We start from the raw sequence: 21,347 nt of genomic DNA, 5'->3' as shown, positions 1-21,347 counted from the left end.
TGTGTCCAATTATATAGTATCACCTTGGCTCATTAGTTAATTCCTCTGTGTCTGTGGCTCGTTTGTGCCTTTGATATGTTCTCAAGAGAAGGTTTTATTAATGCCGTGAGTTGACTGAAAACGTAGAGCAGTTCATTGAATTCTTTGGCACAAAGAGTGACTTTTTTAGGAGAGGTGTTGTCTAGAACCCTGAGTCAACCAACTTTAACTCACCCGCTCCCCAAGGACACTCCTTTTGGGTACCAACCCGCTGAGATTTATCACAGTATGTGAACCTTTGTTTCTGAAAGCTGCAGTATGGCTTCTCCATGGTTTCGTAGGGGTGAGCAGTTCACAAATAAGCCTTTGAGCTGTGAAACTGTGGTCTGTTAATGCCACTCTGTATTTTTCTTTATTCTGTTAAACATTGTTTGATAATGCATTATGGTCAGAAACAACGAGTAAACTTGTTTTTCCACATCCCTGTTTTCCCTTTAGGTCAATAGTGGGGCGCAGATTCTTTTTTATCATTGGAACTTTATACCTGTATCGCTGTATCACAATGTATGTTACTACTCTCCCTGTGCCTGGAATGCACTTCCAGTGTGCCCCAAAGGTAAGCGCCTCTGAATTACCATATAGAGGAGATGAAGAAAACTGTTATTGAACACCTGCTCCCTATTGACATGCTCTTCAGACACTCTGATATGTGTTAACTGCAATCTGGTATATTTTTTGTTTCTCTTTAGACCTGGGGGGAAGAAATTTAAATTGTTCTTAAAATGTGTGTCTTTGTGCATTAGAAGTTCATTTTCTGCTAACTAAAGTTACAGTGGGGTGGTCAACTCTGTTTTTTTACACTCTTATTTACACATTCATTCATTCATTCATTCTTCAAGTATTAAGCTCCTGTTATGTACCAGGCCGGCATTATAGTACCAGCAGTGATCAAAACAAAGTTGTTCTTCTAAAGCTTATATTCTATTGGGGGATGACAACTGAGAAATAAATGCCTAACTCCTCACATGATGATATGTCAGGTTGCTATCAGATGAAAAACAGAAAAGCTGAGTAAGGGTGAGAGCGATGCTGAGGATAGGTACTACTTTATAGAGAGATCAGAAAGGCTTATGTAGTAAGAAAGCATTTGGACAGGAAACAAGATAAGGAAGTGAGCCATGTGGATGGGGGGAGCCCCAGGCCAAGGAAATAGCTTAGTCACAGTAGATTCAAAAGGTGGCAGGAGACCCCTGTGGCTGAGTAGAAGTGGGAAGGGTGGAGGTGGTATAGGCCATGGGTTCCCTAGGCCCTTCGTGGCCGACTGAACATGAACTTTAGTGGTGGTGGTAGAGGCAAGGAGAAGTCATTCAATTCAAGATGTATTTTGAAGGTAAGGCCAACAGGACGTGCTAATAAGTTGGATATGGACATAAGAGAAAGAAATCAAGGATGACCCCAAAGTTTTCAGCACTTGGAAAGCTACAGTGGCCTTTTGCTGGGATACATTGTGGGAATGACTACTGAAACTGACTACTAAAGCAGGATTTAACAGTCTCTCCAGGTAGAGTCACTTCTTGAGAGAGCTGTTAATCATCTTAGACCCCAGAATGCCCTGGTTTATAAAAAAAGAAACGTGCAAACCATGTGCTTTCTGGACAAGGGAATGAAGTCTAACATCATATTTTACTGAACACTAAGCAGATGTCCAAGGTGGAAGGAAAAATAGAGTTGTTCTAAGTCAACAGTCTCCCTCACCAAATATAGGTGTGGTTTGGAGAAGCTATAATTTTCCAAAGCCATCAAAGCAGAAAGTATCTGTAATTAAAACAGTGTACATATTGAATTCAAACATTGGCTGATTTTTAGCGAAACTAATTTAAGGCCTGGGAGAAGTTGAGAAACGTAGGAAACACTCCTAAGGGGTTATTGGTATGTGTTAAATGAATAAATGGGCACAGAAAAAAAGGCAAGCCCATCCTGGTAATGGGTGAGGTTTGCTGAGATGAATTGCTATGATTATAGAAAGAAAGTAAATTAAAGATTATCCTCCCTGGAAGAGTTGCAATTTTGAGAAGCCACATCAGTAAACATACCACTGGATCGCCAAGCTACAAATACTCCCAAGGGAAGCTTTGGTGGCAGCCTAAGTAAACAGCCCCCATGTTCATTTGTCAAGACCTCTTTCTGAAGCCTAAGCAGTCTGTAGGTACCTGAATAATGGTCCAGTAAAACAAACACAAATCATTTTGACTAGAGGTGATAGGGTGTTATGGAACAAGAGTGAGAATTGCATTCTAAATGTGGTTCAGCCACTGGCTTTGAGTGCTCCTTAGATTTTTGTGGTCACAAGGCTATTAGGTAACTTACCTGCCTCTTCTGTTGCTGAGTCTACAGAATGCCCTTCGTGGCTATGAGCAATGACAGAACTACATATACGAAACCACTCTCTGTGAGATGGTATCAAATCTAGTCCTCAGTGCCGAATACAACCTGTTACTCACTAGATGCAATCACCACAAGTGATTTCACAAGATTGGTGAAATCCTTGGCTTTTCGGTTTCCCAGTTGCCTTCTCCCTTATCTGTCCTGGGCTTCGCTTTAAGTCTTTTGCTTACAATTTGCTTTACTAAAGCCTCAACACAGGCTTTAGTTTGCAGTCATAAAATGTGTGTTCTGAGAAGTGTGTTTAAATCAATTTGGGCCCAGTTATTAAGATGTGCATGAAATTATTTAGCCTTTCAAACCCATTTTGTCACATACAAGCCCAAAATGCTGGGCTGAGATAGCTGTAGTCTGTTCCCTGAGAAAGCTTTCTGCACACCCTGGCCATAGATGTGCAGAGGAGTTTTCTTCTGAACTGAAGGGACAGTCTACAGGGTAAGTTCTGGTTTGGCAGCAATGAAGTTGGGGTGTCTTATACTTTTTTTTTTTTTTTTTTGATGGGCTGTGACATGCAGAGGTGACAGTTCATGGAACCTTTAGAACACTGAGCCTCTGTCTGCCTTGGCTCTTGTGATTAATGCTTCTCCTCTTAGCAGTCTGCATCTTCCGTTCCATATCCAGTCATGGCATAGAATAGTGTCTGAAAAATCAGGAAATTAATAAGAACTCATAAGTGGTGTGCTCATAAGCCCATAGGTGGTGAGCGATGGGGGTCCCAGTGAACCAGAACAAAATTAGAAAAATAAATCCATTAATCGCAACTCTCACCATTGTTTTCTACCTTCCCTTTCTACCTCCCTCCCCTGCTCTTTTTACCACCCCTTTCTCGAGCATGAACTAACAGCTAGGATAGCAGTGACAGGATCGAGGAATTAAGAACTGAGAAAAGACAGAGCAAGGAGAGAGAGTGCTTTCTCTGTTTTGTATTCTGTAAAGGCATAATGAACCCAGTGCTATCAGAAATCTCCATTCACCCTTGCCATTGAAAGGAAGAGGGGAGAAAAGAATGTGTGGTGATAGTTTACCTCCTAGTTTGCTTATACCTTTGGGTCCATCTAATCCCGGGTAAAGAGACTGATGGCATTAAGTGTTTCTCCCCTTAGAAAATTAAAGAGTATTGAGTTGGGATGGGTGAGCGGATAAAAATATATAAGGGTTTTGAAATGAAGAGTCATGTGTCCTTTTAAACTGGAAACACAACAGTTGGGCAGTGTATGTACTTTTTTATTTGATCTCCCTGTTGACAGTTGTTTGTCCCAACCATGTGACAAGAAATTCCTGAAGGACTATGGTTGATCTGATAAAGCACGAGGCTAGGTTCTGTCTTGCACATGAAGGGCGTATCCATAATTTTATGTAGTTTACAGCACACATTTCCTGAGGTGACCCTGAAATGAGTCCTGTAGTTCTGTCCACAGTACTTCTCTTCCTCAAATATGGATCCTTTACAGCCTTCTAGATCCTGTCTTTTCAAGGCAGGATCACCTGCTACATTTTTTTATGTTTGTTTATTTTGAGAGAGAGAGAGAGAGAGAGAAGGCGAGCATGAATGGGGAAGGGGCAGAGAGGGTCAGACATTGAATCCCAAGTAGGCTCTGTGCTGTCAGCACAGAGCCCAACGTAGGACTCATACTCACAAACCGTGAGATCATGACCTGAGCTGAAATCAGGAGTGGGATGCTTAGAAGATTGTTTCTCACCTTCCCCTCTAATCATGGTTTATGTCATTTTCTGTTACAGAGCTTTATTCTCAATTAGAAACCAACAACCATGGTGTGTTTATCTTTTAATGTGGGTTGTCTGAATACCAGAAAGCTTTCCAGATCCATGAATTTTTTTTTTTATCAGGAAATGTTTAGGCTCCCAAGTTTTGGGCAAGGAATCTTGCCCCAATTCCGACTCTACTGGATAAGATGGTTTTCTACTTGCTTTAGAGGCTAATTGAATTTCTCTCCTCCCACACTCTGCTCCCATCCATCTGTACACACCTACCCAACCGTCACCCCCATGCATCCACTTGGGCAGGGTGCTACCTATCTTTACCACCAGTGTAACCACCATCAAGCCTGGACTGGCCATGCTTCAGGGATCATGACTGAGTATAAAAGACAGCATGTCATAAAACAACTGTCTTCCCAGAGTCTCAGATGAATAGTCATTAGTGGTCTTTCTATATTTCTCTTCTCCTGTGTACTATTACCTGAATGTTTTTCTGAATATTATTCTTTGATTTTCTAAGCCTCTTCAGCTGATGCTAGACTAATGTGAAACCCTGGCCCCCAAGCATTTCAGTTTTCCAATTTTCCATGCCTACTATTTTGACTAACTCAGCCCACTACTCCTTCCCATATACTAAAGTTTTAATGGGATATACACTTTTGACTACTGAGTCAAACTCCTGTCCTGGCCCATCATTGTTTCCCATGTCATCATGGTGGCTTCTGCACCATTGTTCTCGGGAGCTCTCTTCTGACCCTCTATGATAACATAACATGCAGATTATTTCTGTGGAGGATGTTTTTCCTGATCAAAGCTACTCATTTTTGAAGCTGCCAATACATCTCTAATCCATCATTTTCAAACCTGTTTATTTAATGTGTCACAGCTCCCCTTTTTAACTGTGAAAAGTTTTGATCAGATATTAATACAACTATTTGCACACTTTCTGCTGCCCACTTAACACAAGGTCTTAATACACTTTAGAATATTAGTAATGTGGTATTCAGCTGAATCAAATATTAACCATCTGAAACCCTGACTTCCCCCTACAAAGAGGACAGAAAGTAGCTTTGATTTTTTTTTTAGTGTATAGCTGTGGTGAAGTCATTGGTTATTAATATTTTTAAAAGCTTTGCCCAAGGACACACTACCACCAAAACATATTATTAGTAACATATTGAATAATTTAAAACATGTCACTAAAACTCGCCAATAAATGAATAAAACCTAGTTTGAGGAGCTACCGCCTTGGGTTCTTTTTGACTTTTTAAGTTAAAAAGAAAAAACACCACCTGGTGACCTTTTTTTTTTTTTTTTGCTGTTTTGTTGTGTTTTCACCTTTCTAAGTATCCTACAAATTAGGCTGAAACGTGATTTTATCAGCTTGTAAATTTTCTTTCTGATCTTGTGTCATTCAGCTCAATGGAGACTCTCAGGCAAAAGTACAACGGATTCTACGGTTGATTTCTGGTGGTGGATTGTCCATAACTGGGTCCCATATCTTGTGTGGAGACTTCCTCTTCAGTGGTCACACCGTTGTGCTGACACTTACTTATTTGTTCATCAAAGAATGTGAGTACCAATTCATTCCCACTCTGTTGGCTGCTGTAGTGGGAGGGATCCCTGGGACCTCTTACCCCATTGGGATTGATAACTATGGAAGGTACAGGTGTGCGAGTGTGTGAGAGTGTGTGTGTCTGAGTGTATTTAATTCATTTCAGCTAGTCCTATGCGATTTGAACACAGGAGGTGATTTGGCCCTGGATTCTCTAACATTTAAAGTGCCTCCAGAATGTCTCAATCCTTCATTAGAACTTCCCAAGGTACGAGAAGCTACTTTAGTGTTGGAGAACAGGTGTTAAGTTTATTACAAACAGAATCTGTGCACTGGAAAGCTGAATTGTAAATGACTAATGAGTGTGAAATGCCCCTTGTGTGAAACTTACATTCTATCATTGCAGATAATTTAATGTTTGCCCCTTTTTTTTACATGTTGTCCCATTTCAGTTTCATCATTTTCCAGCCGACTTCTGTGGTTTAACAGGCGTCTTCGAAAAACATTTTGCCAATATTGATCATTTCTACCTACAGAACAACATGGAAGCAAGAATGTACAGTGTCTTTCCACATTTGTACACTGAATTGCCATTATACAAAATCCTTGTGCAGCCCGGCAGCTTTCATGCCTGGCACGGTGCCTCGTTCATCGTGGGGGCTGTATTTGAGGTTAGCTGCCTAGCAGATCCCATCGTTGTAGATTTCTGAGGTTGGACTTCTCTAAGCCCATCATCCCAAAGTCCTTTCAGAGTAGGTGATACCTTTTCCTTCGTTTTTGCAGAGCTGGTCAGGTTAACTTTCCCCTTTAGTTCCAAGATACTCCATATTTTTATTTAGAGCTTTATCTTAACTTCCTTCACTTCCTCAGCAAAGTAAAGAGGGCTTTTGGCAAAGACCAACCGATGGTCACCTGCCCTTCTGTTGTCTTGCTGCTTCTCCCCCTCTCTTGGCCTATCATTAATCCAAACAGGGTTAACCTCACTTCATGGCAGTATGGACATCAGAGTTTATCAGTCAGTGACACATTAGTGAGTTCTCGTCCCATAGGCTGCCTGGGGTTTCAGGTTCCGTTCCACTTTGAGGGCTTTTAGGACAAAGGCTTGAGATTCTATGCAGGAGAGGAAGTCTTTTTTTTTTTTTTTTGGTTAAGAAATGTGTAGTTTGAGTTGTTTCCTTTGTAAATGCTACACACACACACTTAGAGTGGGGAAAGTAGTATGTTTGATGCACAACCTTTATCATGCCTGACATTAAGCTGGCGGCTGTTCTGGACATTTTCCCTTATTTCTGTCCTCACATTTCTACCGGAAGTGGTAATGGCAAGGAATCCAAGTCTGTTTCTGCACCAATGTCGGGGGTTGTCTCTTCCTTCAATGTGCATCATTGCATTTCTCATACCTAGTGATTGGTTCTGATGAACCCATAGAGTGATCTGTGTTGTTGATGGCTCTAACTAACTTTTGCTGCAAAAAGTTCCACCAGTGTGTAAGATCAATTCTTTTCCAGTCCCGAGGTGCACTTGTGTTATAGGAGTTTCTCTCTAATCTGAGAATCATAGGAAACGTAGAGAAGAAGATAGGGGGTAAGGAGGAGCTGCATGTTGGAACGAAGCCATGGTGAATTACAAGTAATGACGAGAAACACCCCAGGAAACTGAATGTCAATTTTAGAAAATAACCGAAGACCAAGGGATGCTAACAATAATAGCAAATAGACATTATACCCTTTGATATTATAGACATTATAGACATTATAAGTCTTTGATGCAAAATAACTCATTTAATCCTGCAGCCACCCCATGAAAGAAGCACTATTTTCCCTATTTTTCCGAGAGGACACTTAGAGAGAGAGTGACTTCCCACGGTCCACAGCTGGTAATTGGAGGATGGGGTATTCAAACTCAAGCAGGCTGACCTCAGAGGTTATGCTATTAATTTCTTAGCTCTGTTTAGAATATTTGGGAACCCAACTTGTCTGCTCTTACAAAACTGTCAAAGAACAGTCTGGATATGTGGTTCATTATTGTTCTTTTACTTCACGGCAACTTGTGGTTATTTCTATGAAGGCTCTACAGTATGTAGAGATATTTTCTTCCCACAACATGATTTTGGCTTGAGGTTTTAAAAACTGTGTGGGTTTACATACAGCAGTGAAAGAATTACATTCTGACTTTTCTACTTGTTGGTAAGGAATGAAATGGCAAATCTGTAAGGCCGAATACAAACCCAACTCTAGCATCAGTTCTGTACACAAGCAGGGCGTTCCACGTGTGTGCCCTTTGCTTATGCAGTTAGGAGAAGCAACCACCTTCTAAATTGTGCCACGTGTTCTTGTTCTGAGTAAGCAGGGGCTCCAAATGGTTTCTTTGAGCAGGCTGCTTCTAGAATCAGATGCATCATTTGTATGTTTTTTGTTTTCCTGCCTTTTGATCTGTTTGGTCTCTTTCCTTGTTTGCTCAGTTGTCATGAACAGATTTTAATTTAGTCAAGAGAACAGATGAAAACTTGGGACCAGGACCATTGTGTGGGCTTTACACAGCGGGGGAGCTTTATACAGTTGTGCAAATATTCTCAGGCCTGTGTTCCTTATAAAATCAGCCTAAAGAAATCAGCCTAGCTGTTAGTGCCAAGCGCCTTGCTAGTAGAGAGGGAAAAACTCCCTCCCTCCCTTCCTCCCTCCTTTCCTCCTTCTTCCCTTCCTTCCTCCCTCTCTCCCTCCCTCCCTTCTGTCTTTCCTTCCTTCCTAGGATGCTACCACACAAAGTCCACTGTCTGTATGATTCAATGTCTGTAGAGCTAAGATCCTACACAGGCAGTGGTGTGAATTAATATTTGTGTTCTCCTCTTTCAGCCTGATATTATTTATTCCTATGGTAGAATGGGAAAGCAGAAAAAGTTACTATTTTCCCATTTCTATTTCAAAATAGTTTATATTAAATCTTTTCTTTGGCTCAGCTAGGATTCCCAGTGAGCGAGCTATGGTCCCAACATGGTAGCCTAATTGGGACTACATTTTTATGGAAGAGCAGTGTTAGTATTATTTCCAGCCATTCCTAAAACTTCATTTTCAATTCCACAAGTACTAAATGACCACTCGGCCTACCTCTTTACTCCTTGTGTATTTCAGCTTTGCTTCTTGTAGATAAACAAATACGGAATAGTTCTGGTTTGCCCAAACATTTTTAACTTCTAAGGTAATAAATATCAGATGAGCTTATAAGCAGAGGAAACTGAGCTTCTATGAGGCTTCAGAGAAGGGTGGAGTCTGTGGTTCTGCAGGATATTTCATGAAATCTCCAGATTTCTAAGTGTTGGTTCAATTTTTAGTAGGCACCGCCTAACAGAATTTACAGGGCCTAGATCTGGCCACCCAGGCTGTAAAGGGTAAGGCCTCTTCCAGCTTTAAAATTCTAGGCGTCTATCCATTATCTGCTAGAACTCTGTGTCAGGGGGAACCAACTGAGAAGCAGTAAGGAGGGCATTCAAAACTTCAACAGCAGACTTTCAAATGCAAACAGGTTGGGGCGTCTGGGTGGCTTAGTTGGTTAAGCTTCCGACTTTCGACTTTCGCTTAGGTCATGATCTCACGGTTCGTGGGTTCGAGCCCCGCGTTGGGCTCTGTGCTGACTGCCAGCTCAGAGCCTGGAGCCTATTTCGGAGTCTGTGTCTCCCTCTCTCTCTGACCCTCTCCTGCTCACGCTGTCTCTCTCTCTCTCTCCTAGAAATAAATAAAAATACTAAAAAAAAAAAACAAAAAACAAATGCAAACAGGTTTATAAACTTAGTGTTCTACCTGAAACCAAAAGAGCAACAGCTATTTCACCAAAAATACTCTTCATCTGAATGATACCTGGTTTGGTATTTCATCTGGATTTCTGGAAACGGACCCTTTTGCTGTTCTACCGCTGTCCTGCATTTAGAAATAAATATCGCTATGAACATAAACACAGTTAAATATGAAATAAATGTGTTAGATTATTAACTTTGTGAGCTAAGAAGGCTTTAAAATAGGAAAACAAAAAAAGAAGCAGCTATTAAAAAAAAAGAAAAGGGAAAGTTATTAGAGATCAACCGGAGGTTGCTCCTGTGTCCTCACCACTTGTGTGGGCGGGCCGTGGGCCGTATGACCACGTCTCACCTGAGGGGTGCTCTGGCTCTCTCATCTAGCTGATCAGTATAATGGCCTTGTTAGTGGACTCTCTAGGAAGGTTAAAATCCACAAGTGAATGAGCCAGAACCCTAAGCTTTATGTCGGGAGTGTTTCATAGTTGCCATTAGCAATGACAGTATGAAATTGCTGAGAAGCAAAATACTGCTGGCCACAATGCCATTTTTCTCCCCCTGGAGAAATCAAAGTACGTTTATGTAAGACCTGACATTACTCCTACTTTCTAATTTTTCCTTACATTTTCATTGACAACTACCCTTTCTTTTGACTGCTTTTCTTTCCAGTGGGACTCCTTCTGTGAGCCAGTATGAGGCAATTCCAACCAACCTGATAAACAATTCTGTTCTCTTCCTTATTGAACAGCTTAGCAGCCGGTATTTCAGGTCTAGAATACCCAGGGAGTGACAGTTCCCTGATGTTTGAGTAAGAGACCTGCTCCCGGCGGTCCCCTTCCTTCTCTCTTCGCATCTGAGCAAATCCCGGGCTGTTCACAGTGACTCGTTTTGGATTAATCAGTTTTCTACTTCCAGTGACTTCCTGACCTTGGATTATTCTACTTAACATCATTAGCGTAGACTGTAATCATTAAATCCATCTCTGGGAATCTTATTAACTCTCGACTTCTCCTGCCATCTAGATTCGCCTCGTCACTTCTGGTGGTATCATTTAATCTGCTGGCTGCTGAGTGCCGCCGGGATCATCTGCATTCTTGTAGCACATGAACACTATACTGTCGATGTGATCATTGCTTATTATATTACAACACGGCTGTTTTGGTGGTACCATTCAATGGCCAATGAAAAGGTGAGAGCAGTCAAATTACTCCAGGATAATCTTCTTTTCTTTAAATGCACTGGCCCCCTTTTCAGGCCATGGGGGTTCAGATAGCTTAGTGGGAATAGCCACCATCGCCACCCACGTGTGTGGCCTGGGTCAGTTCACTGAAACGTATACCCATTACTGCTTCTTAAATGATGTCACCAATATAAATGACATTTAAGGATAAACGTGCTGTATAATTATAGCGCATGGTGTTTTACTAATTCAACTCATTGACCCCAGAATTGAAGAAGTGTAAATGCTAAATTAAAATTCAGGAGCCTTCTCTGTAGAAACATCATAGGGCAGCAAGGTAAGACATGCTCCCTGCCCTCAAAGAACTGAAATTTTGAGGAAAAGACAAACTATTTTAAAAAGTCAGGCAAAATAAGCAGTCCATGAATTCCTGGATTTGGTCCATCTTTTGGTGCTACGGTGCTCTCTGGCTTCCCTTCTCTTCCTTTCCTTATTTCTTGCTGGTGCCTTCCATTCCCAGATGACCTATTTTTCTTCCCCCGTTCACATTGGAAGAGCTAGCTCAAATGCCACATCTTCTAGGAAGTCTTCCTAACCCCTGTTCCTGTCATCCCAAAATGGGAAGACTCCTCCCCTTCTCTGTGTTTTCCTAGTCTAGGTGTGTGAGCTTGATGTAAGAGAGTGAGTCTGCAGGGGCATATGTGTGGCTCAGTCGGTTAAGCGTCCTACTTTGGCTCAGGTCATGATCTCACAGTTTGTGGGTTCGAGCCCCGCATCAGGCTGTGTGCTAATAGCTCAGAGACTGGAGCCTGCTTCAGATTCTGTGTCTCCCTCTCTCTGCCCACCCTCCCCACCCCACCCCGTTGGCGCCACCAATGCTCACACACTCTCTCAAAAATAAATAAAACATTAAAAAAATTTTTTTAAATAGGATGAGTCTGTATAGCATAACTTAACTTTGCACAGTCTTGCCATATTGTCCAATGCATATAATTTGTGAGCGGTTGAAATATGCCGTCCCCAAAGGGTCTAAATCCAATTCTCATTTAGCGGTATCCACTGATAGATGCCTTTTGGGGGTTATTTTGTCTCTATCTACTTCCCATTTTATAGACTTCCTTATACTTCCATCTGAATGTCTACTGACACCACCACACCAAAACTGTCACCTTTCCCCTTCAATGTGTTCCACCCTGTGAGCTTGCCCTACACTCTTCCATCTTTCTCGAGCCTGCATCCACCTGCTCACACACGTCCTCAGACCTGTTCCTCCTGGCTAACTCTCGTATCCACTCCTGAGCCTGCACTCTTACTGGGATTGCAGGCAGAAGAATTTGCATGAGCTGGAGAAGGGGGGGGAGGGGGCTGAGGCCAGAAACATGTCAGAATCAGGGAAAAGGCACAAAGACAATTACTGCCTTGTGATCCTGATTCTGCTGCTTTCTCTGTTATGGTACAATGAATGACAATTTAATTAAGAAAAAAATTGGATGCAAATCATGAAAAAATAGGTCTCATTTTCCTTTTTTTTTTTTTTTTTAACTTTTTACAGAACTTGAAGGTCTCTTCACAGACTAATTTCTTGTCTCGAGCATGGTGGTTCCCCATCTTTTATTTTTTTGAGAAAAACGTACAAGGCTCGATTCCTTGCTGCTTCTCCTGGCCACTCTCCTGGCCCCCTGGCTGCTTTAAATCTTCATGCAAAAAGTATTCACGGGTTCAGAAGATTGGTGAAGATAATGAGAAATCTACCTGAGGAGCAAAACAAAGGCATCAGCTCTTAAACCAAAAGAGTTAAAAACGCTGTAACCAAAGGCATAGTTTTGGGTTTTTATTTCAGAAGAACTGGCTGGTAAAGGAAGAAGTGGACCAAATTTTGTGTAAAGGATTAGAAAGATGAACGAAGTATTACCCTTTGACTGCTTTTCTGATTCATCCTGAGAAAGGTATATTCTCCTGCACCCTCTCCTTCATTGGTGACAGGTCCCCTCCCCCCACTGGGATTTTACTAATGAGCTTGTTAAAGAGGTGCCAAAGAACATTCTGTACCTTTCCTTATTCTATCTCTACTAAAGCCGTCTACAGAATTTTTTCAGGATTTTTTTTCTCCACGGTCAGAAGAATTTGTTAATGTTTTAAATAAACTCTCTGGATATATACAGCTACTGTGTAAATAGAATTACCCAATGTTGAAAGTGGTTTTAGAATTAGGCTTATTAATGAGGGGGAGATCCATGGTTAGGAGTAAACTGGACGTGAAGTTTGTTTCCACTTTGTCATGGGGAAGGTCAGGGTCGGGTCTGGGAATGTGCACTGCTGCTACCACCCAATGCACTATGTATCACTTTTACTTTATTTTTTTAACTGATAGTTATCTAAATATAAATATACCTACATATATATGTGTGTATATATGTATGTATATATATATATATATGTAAAGGAAAGGTGATCTAAGTAAATATGGAAGTATTTGACACATCTCACAGATTTTGTGTGTGTGTGTGTACATATTTTCCCTTAGAATCTCTAAGACACATACACAGGACACCTGGAGCTGTTTCTGCTAAACAGGTGGTCCTTGGGTACACGCTTATATGCTATCTGCCTGGTAGATATGCATCTGGTACCCCTAGGGCAGGGCAGTCAGCTGCTCCAGCACTTGCTGAAAACACATAGGTGTGTGAACTGATGATAATGCCAGCTGGGGAGCAAAGCTGCCTTTCTCTCCCGTTCTACCCTGTGAGAGGTCTGTTTTAGAGCTTCTCATTGGAATGCAGAAATACAGTTGGTCACATTTCACTGCAAACGATTTCTTCTTTAGTTACATTGTACTTTATGGAGAAACCAAGGAGGGGTCCAGAAATGTAATGTATCCTTGCCTTTTAGCAAGAGACTCAGCTTCTTATAAACTGGTCCTAAGGACATATGCCACAATTGAGTAATTTTACTTTGATCCTGAACTCACACCACGGTGCTGCACTATAACCTACTGTTGGGATCGGTCTGTTAGACAGCTTATAGCTCCTCAGTAAAGGGGGATCATCGTTTCTAAAGTTCTCTGAAGTGGTGCAAAAAGAAGGTGGATTTTTAAAAATCAGATCGGATCAATGCTGTCCCGAGTTAACCTCTTGAGACGTCTAGTGAGTTTAAAAAAAGGTTTGTGGTTACAAAATCAGAGAGGCCAATGAGGCCAATGAGAGGGCAGTTACATTTATATTGAAGGTGAAAATTTTCCTCCACTTAGGAATGAGAAATATCCATAAATTTATTACAAACTGGTTTGCCTTGATCTGATACACAAAATTGACCTTCAGATTGCTTGAAGAAGCACAACACAAATCTTTTCAGAAGAGTCCTTATTTTTGGTGCTAAAATTCTGTGTGTGTATTCAGTATGGCTCTTTCTCTGTGCAACAGAAGAATCACTAAAGGAAAGATAGTTGAATTCAAAGGGAGGAAACAAAACACTCTTCATCCGATTATTTAAAACAAGAATCGAAACCTTAAACATCCTTGTCAGGCTTTGAAATGCAAGGAATTTTCAGGTATTTGTTATTAAATAAACCAATAAGAAATATATCTGTAGCTTCTCCGATGTGCTTAGTCATAATTCTGTATAATAACTTCCTTTTATTAAATATTGACACTTGTGATATTTAAGGGGTTATGCTTGAAAACACGGAGTTTAGATTCCTGCTCCCTGATTATGAGGAAAAGCATCTGACACTGAAGCCTGGGTTTTATGCTCCTTACATTGATATATTCCTTGAGCATCTAATTCCTAACTTGATATACCTGAGAGCCTTATTCAGCAGTGTCTTGGATAACCTAATTTTCTTCAATTAAGTAAGGAAAGGTAGGATTTAAAAATCACGGTGCGTGGATTGCCAGAGACCCTTGAAACAGTAAAGCTTGCATTTTAGTCAAGTAACACAGTTTAAAAAAACACATCACCTTTTGAAGAACTTTAAAAACCTCTCTGACCTCACATGTGGACTCTATTGTTCACGTGTTCTTTACATGTATGTCTCATAGATGTCTAGTAGACCCTGAGGAAGTATGTGGTTTGAAAATAAGGAGGGCAAATACCAAAGTTTCAAGATGAGGAAAGAAAAGAAGCAGTGAAACTCCTTTACATTTAGGAAAGCAAACTTGAGGCTTAACCCAACATGCCACTTTAGGATAGAAAACTTAAACCATTATGATCTTGCTTTTGAAACGGTAAATTTTTGGAGCTCCATTTCCTTGCTAATTACAGTACAAGATCTTATCTGTTATCCTTGCTTTTGTAAACCAGTGCTCCTGTTTGAAGTTTTTCTTGTAATTTAGTCCTTCTGTACATTATCTATCACATAAAATTCCTGTAAATTATGCCGTATTTGTTCTAAATTCTTTCAAGTGGAATTGGATTCCTCTATTTTTTTTTTTTTGAGCTCCTCCACAGCTCTGAAAATAAAGCATTGTTCCCAGCTCCACCCAAAGTAATTTTAAATTTGTTATTTAATTTTACTGGCATCTTGAGAAACAAGCTATGCTGAGGAAAGAAGGCTATTTTGAGTGAGCCCAAGCCCCTGGTCTGGTGGAATGAGGACATTGTGTAAGGTTCTATGCTGTATACCAGTGCCCCCTTGTGGAAATATGTTATATGACTTAGAATGCAAACTTGGCCACTTTTAAAAGTATATTCTCATGTTTTTAAAGAGCATTTGTTTGTTTGGTTGGTTGGTTGGTTGTTTTGTTTTGGGTTTTCTTGCCAATAGTCTGAAAACATCATGCAAAAGGAACTTAAAAGGTATGTTAAACGTTGCCCCAAGGGAAAATGTGCTCAGATCGAAGGGGGTTGCAATTCTAATCTTTCATCCATTTGATCAAAGAAAATTTGCAGACCATTTTACCTCTCATTGTCACAATCATTAATGTCTCCCTTTATAACTACCTATGCTTTGTTTACTTTGAAACACCAGGTTGGCTGTCTTTCTTATTTTTTATTATTATTATTATTATTTTTACATGCTAGAGCTCATACAGTTTCGTTTTTAATTAAAAGGTTCACATCTTGTTTCTTTAATATTTTGAACATTTCTTTTTAATTATGTGTTGTTTTTGTTTTACACTGTAAAACCGATTAAAAATTTAAGCTGGTCTTAACAGACTCACTTCTGTAGGAAGTGTGAGAAGGAATTTCTTAATAAATGAGTTTACAAGTTTTAAATGAGCATATGATAAGTAATATGCCATGTGTTGAAGGCTCTTCTATTTGTATGTATAAAGATTTCTGGTATTTTTTTAAATGTCATTGTGTTGCAATACTTTAACTCCTTTGACTTACTTGCTAAAAATATTTCTTCTATTAAGAAGTGCTCTTGACTTCAGTACCTAAACACTGAAAATCATGTCAAAGGTACCCAAAGATAAGTTTTTATACAGGTATACACCTTATAAGTTCTCATTTATTTTATTACTCCTTAACTATACTGTGTTCTAAATGAATCATGAATGAGAATAGCTCTTTATTATGGAATTATTTAAAAACTGTCCTTTAAAAGAAAAAGAAGAAACTGTAAACATAATCTAGTTGCCAAGTTGGAATTCATTATTTAATTTACCTCCTATGCAATGATTAATGCTGCAAAATGTATGGTTATGTTACAGTATATTCACAAAAGATATATTATTACAAGGTTTGAGAGGTAGCCAATTGCATTCTTTCGGAAATTTACTGTACTGTTTCAATGTGTTAAGTGCCTTGTTGTAAAGTAAAATGTTAAGTCTAGAATTCATTATTTTCCTGACATATTTTTCATTATGATATATACTGTATGCTATTGTAATAGTTTTATTAAATGCTTATATTTTAATCAAACATGTAAATTTCAGAAGCTCTTTTCTCCTACCCACCAGTACCTTAACCATTGGTCTATCATATGGGCTTTGCATTCAAGTCTGTTTTTTTGGTTTTTTTTTTTAAGAGGACATTATCTTTGTTTAGAAATGTTTTCCATGCTTGTGCTTTTATGTTTGTAAAAGACATTTCAGAAGGAATTTAGGAATGGAACTGTAGTTTATATTTCTAAAAATGTCATTTTACATTTACATTTTAAGTGCCTAATTGTTAGTTAACACTAATTTATGTTTCTATTCGAAAGAGGTTATGTGTACTTGATTTCTAATCTTGGCTTTGCTTAAGAAAAAATAGCAAAACAAAACAAAAAAGCAAGAGCCTCTACTTTGTATTTACCCAATAAACCACAGTGACATCAACAGTCTTTTCAAAATTAGTATTCCTGTTTCCTTCGAGTTAAAAAAACTATTTTCTTTAAAGATTTTAAATTTTTGTTTGGTTTTAAGTGCTTGTGAAAACCACAAGAGGATTATTTTCCCCAAGCACTATTAAAATAAGGTGGTAACCTTCAATTAATAGAACTGTAAGTAAACTGGAATGTGTTATTTTTTTTCCCTGCCCTTGGATTTAAGGTGGAAAATAATTCAGAACAATATAAGGTCATTTATGGGAAGTAAAAAATCAGCTACACACTCCAGGATTCTGATTAACATTGTTCATAAAGGGACAGAACCATTAATTCTTCAAAGAAAGTGGAGTCCTTTCTGCTACTCCTAAGAGATGTCATCCTCATGCTTTCACTAAGGGGGCACTGAGGTGATGTCCTCTCCCTGACTTCGACAGTCACTGCTACCATAGATTCTACAAGTTAGTTTTGGAACCCCTGATGAAAGATGAAGAAGCCACAAAGGAAAAAAAACAAAAAGAGAGAGGGAGAGAGAGGAAGGGAGGGAGGGAGGGAGGGAGGGAGGGAAGGAAGGAAGAAAAGAAAGGAAGAAAGACTAAGGCATGATGCCCCGGGACAGATTTAGTAGAAGCAGTTGAGTGAGGCAAGGGGAGTAAGATACTATGGTTCAAAGGTTAAGTTATCAGGCATAATTCAGGTTTTTGCTTTCGATTATCCAGACATGATAGAGTGCAGATCAGAATAGTTTTTCTGCCACCTGCACCCAAGCCTTGGATGGAAAGCTTATTTCATCGATGATCCCACCCTCCTGCGTGACACCTTGGCCTGCTGGTTGCACTGGCCATACAGTCTAAGACTGCCCTCAGCTAGAATGCATTACACAAGGAATGGATGTGATGCTCCGTAGGCCTCGACATCCAACATTTCCTTTCCTTCTAATAGATAAGACTGTCAGAAGCAGGACGCTGGATTCCTCACTAATGTATATTAGAGTAGGAATGGATTATGGACTACTCTGTGTCTGTGTGACTAGCACATATTTAATTCCTGTGTGGCACCTGTAAGGCATAGCAGTTTACAGTTTTTATGCTTGACATACATTCTTTAATCTTCATAAAACCCTGTGAAGTAGGTAAGGAAAGAAGTGGTGACCCCGTTTTGTGAGATGAAAGAGTTCATAAGTGTTAGAGCTGGAACTTGAGTTTTGTTTTCTGTTTTGCTGACTCCCTGTCATGATTACTGTGGCCACCATCACCATTTGTTAGAGGTTTTGTTGTTTGTTTGTTTGTTTGTTTGTTTTGAGGGGGAGTTTATTCCCTTATCACCTTATCAGCCAGTTACTTTGTTAAGAGGGAAACTGGTCCCATGGAACAGATTTTTGTGCGGGGGAAGAGGGAGTCAAATGCTACTACTTTTTCTTATACTTGGAATGTACTACATTTGGGAGGAGAGAAAAGTCCAAGCTTCTTGTGCAAAATGGCCTTGAATGCAAAAGAATCCCCAAGTGTCTTTGAGCTCACATTGTTAGACTATAGCAAACTCATTACAAGTGTCACTTCTAGGATAGCACATTATTATGCACTTTTGTCTTAAACAGGTTAACACAGGGGACAACAAAGTACATAAGACTTTATCTCTAAAAGTGACTGTCTCGGGAATTATTCCCAAAGGAATGCCAAAATGAGAGAGACATGATGACCTGCTTTCAAAAGACAGCAAAAGTCTGAGGAAATGGAACAGGGTTCTTGGGAGTCATTGTAGTCTGGGTTGATTCTAGGCTTCCCAAAGGACCAAAGTGAAGCCATAGGAATATCTGGTCCTGCCATGAACTGGTGAGTTCTCTGTACTAAAAATGTGCCCAAGCCAACATGTGTGCTTGCTTCTGGGCAAGTTTCTATGCACAGTTACTTCAGCATTAAATTGAAACATTCGTTTCTTTTTCTAAGTTCCTTAAATGATGTATTTCTTTGGGTAAAGGGGAAAGAAGCCACTACTTACAAGTTTGCTACCAGGTGTCAGGCACTGCTAATTGGTTTTACTCATATTTGACACAACACTCCTTTTTAAAAAATCGTTAATGCTTTTTATTTATTTTTGAGAGCGAGAGAGTGTGAGCAGGGGAGGGTCAGAGAAAGAGGGAGATACAGAATCCGAAGACAGGCTCCAGGCCCTGAACTGTCAGCACAGACCCCAACGCGAGGCCCGAACCCACCAACCGTGAGATTGTGACCTGAGCCGAAGTCAGACGCCCAACCAACTGAGCCACCCGGGCGCCCAGACACAATACTCCTTTTATAATTGAGGGAACTCAGGGGTAATATTGGATGAAGAGCATGGCGATACCAATCCCAGGAATGCAAAAACCCATCATTTTCCTGTTGGACTAGTGTGGCAGAATGCCCCTGTGTGAGCAAGCAATTCAGGAGAAGAAAAGACTCTTCCAGGAAGGGTTAGCTTTTACCCAGAGCTTCGACAACCAGCTTTTGTGTTGTTGAGAGCAAAGTTGAGGAATGCTCGAGAGTGAGCCGTGTAAGGGTCTTTGACCCACATTTTGACTATTGATGTGGCAAATGGGGCAAAACCCTGTTGCCTCTGTTACTCTCCTTCCATCGCATACCTGCTTAAGGCAGGGGGGCTTTGGGCCTGTATGGAGACACCCCCAGGGCACACCTGCGACCCAAAGGTATACAAGTCTTTGCTGTGAGGAGATGGCACTTTTGGACATGTTTTGTACTACATCCAGTTTCCCCGCCCATGTTTGAAGGGAACGTTTGGCATCTGACATTGGGTGAAAGGCATTTATTTCTCTGGTGTCTTAGTTCGTTTGGGGTCCTGTAACAAAATAGCAAACTAGGTGCCTTAAACCACAGACATTTATTTCCCACAGTTTTGGAGGTTGGGAAGTCCAAGATTAGGGTACTGGAATGGTCAGGTTCTGCGGAGGTCCCTCTTCTGGTTTCCCCACACGTTAGGGGCGGGGGATCGTGAGGAGAGAGAGCAAGGTCTCTGCTACCTCTTCTTAACACACGAATCTCTATCATGGGGCCCTCCCCCTCATGACTTCATCTAAGCTGAATTAGAGCACAAAGTCCTAAGTGGTTTTTGGGTCCCTGGGAGCCCCGTCTGTGGGTCACACTTTCCCACACTGCTTTCAACAGTGTCGTCTGCCTGGTCTGCCTGTTCCTCCGGTCGTCCCCGTCCTCTGCACTGCAGTTCCCAGTCCTCCTTCACAGCGTGCTCCCCCACCCAGAGTATCACCTGCCTCACACAGAAGGCAGCATGATATGGCGGCCCTGTGCCGCCTGGGTTCAAATCTCAGTCCTTCCAGGACTGGCTGTATGTGGAAGAAGTTAAACTACTTGCTTCACCTGTGTGCCTCAGTTTACCTGTAGGATGAAAATAGTCCATGTCTCTCTCGCAGAATTGTTGGAAGGACTAAATGAAAAATAGTTTTGTCATAAGATATACATTTAGTGTTAACAATATTCAATTAATAAGTGTTTTAAGTACCATAACTCTAGCACTGAAATTATTAATGTATATCCAGACCTTGCCTGCCTGAAACTTCAGCTTTATTTTACTTCTCCTTTTAATTTCTCCCTAAAATGCACATACAAGCTAATTGCCAAAATTGCTGCTGTAAGGTGTTTTTTTAAAAATATATACCATCTCTATACCAAATTAAAATTCCTTGAAAGAAGGGAGTCTTAGTATTCATTTAAATACCTAATAAAGTTACTATCACAAACAAGATAGTCAGCAAATATATGTTGAATGAATTTTTAAAAATGACTTCTTGTGTATTCAAATTATTCACAGAATTCATGAAGATTCACTGAAAAGAAAATTGCCCTTCATGCCTCCAAATAATTTGCTATTAAAATAATAGAGGCAGTTATTAAACCACCAAATATTTCTAACCTAAAAATGCTTCAGTACTATCATATGTATTTTGCAATATTCTGGCCAAAAGTATGAATTGAATAATAAAGATTGAAGTGGAAAATCTTTGGACTTGACCCCCATGTTTGATTACTAAGGCAACTGCTTTCCCGCCAAACAACCTTGGGCAAGTTACTTTACCTTTCTGGATCATCTTATCCCTTCTGTAAAAGAAGAGTGAAGAAACCTACCTCTTAATGTCACAGTGAGGATTAGAAATAATGTATACCGTAAAGCACTTGATACTTAACTCATTAATATGTAATGTCTAATCTTAAATTCATGGAATTTTTAAATAATTTTATTGTGAAGAATATGAGAGTTTTAAAAATTGTAAGAACTTAAAAATGAAACATTTTCTACTTAATACAAGATACAAATGCTTGTCATGTCATCCAATCTTTTGGATTTAAATGAGAACATGTCAGGTGTGTAAGCTTGTTTCCAAAGGGCCCACTCTGCCTGCCTGCTTCACATTTTGTACATTAATCAGACC

The 21,347-nt window shown here is 40.1% G+C and overlaps 1 protein-coding gene across 3 annotated transcripts in view; it reads left to right on the top strand.

Annotated features, from left to right (window-relative positions):
- The window catches only part of SGMS2 (sphingomyelin synthase 2), an 85,036-nt gene extending 68,320 nt beyond the window's left edge, over window positions 1-16,716 (top strand). For all 3 annotated transcript variants that reach the window (XM_039238794.1, XM_039238793.1, XM_039238795.1), the window contains exons 3-6: window positions 478-595; window positions 5,559-5,712; window positions 10,502-10,668; window positions 12,212-16,716. In XM_039238794.1, coding sequence (XP_039094725.1) covers window positions 478-595; window positions 5,559-5,712; window positions 10,502-10,668; window positions 12,212-12,415 — 643 coding nt within the window. In that variant the 3' untranslated portion in view covers window positions 12,416-16,716. The remainder of the gene's footprint in view (window positions 1-477; window positions 596-5,558; window positions 5,713-10,501; window positions 10,669-12,211) is intronic.
- The last annotated feature ends 4,631 nt before the right edge of the window (window positions 16,717-21,347 follow it).

The sequence above is a fragment of the Hyaena hyaena genome, unplaced genomic scaffold (assembly GCF_003009895.1).
Source record: "Hyaena hyaena isolate Hyena2069 unplaced genomic scaffold, ASM300989v1 scaffold_146, whole genome shotgun sequence".
In the NCBI taxonomy this organism is placed as follows: Eukaryota; Metazoa; Chordata; class Mammalia; order Carnivora; family Hyaenidae; genus Hyaena; species Hyaena hyaena.
This window is presented reverse-complemented; position numbering and strand designations above follow the sequence as displayed.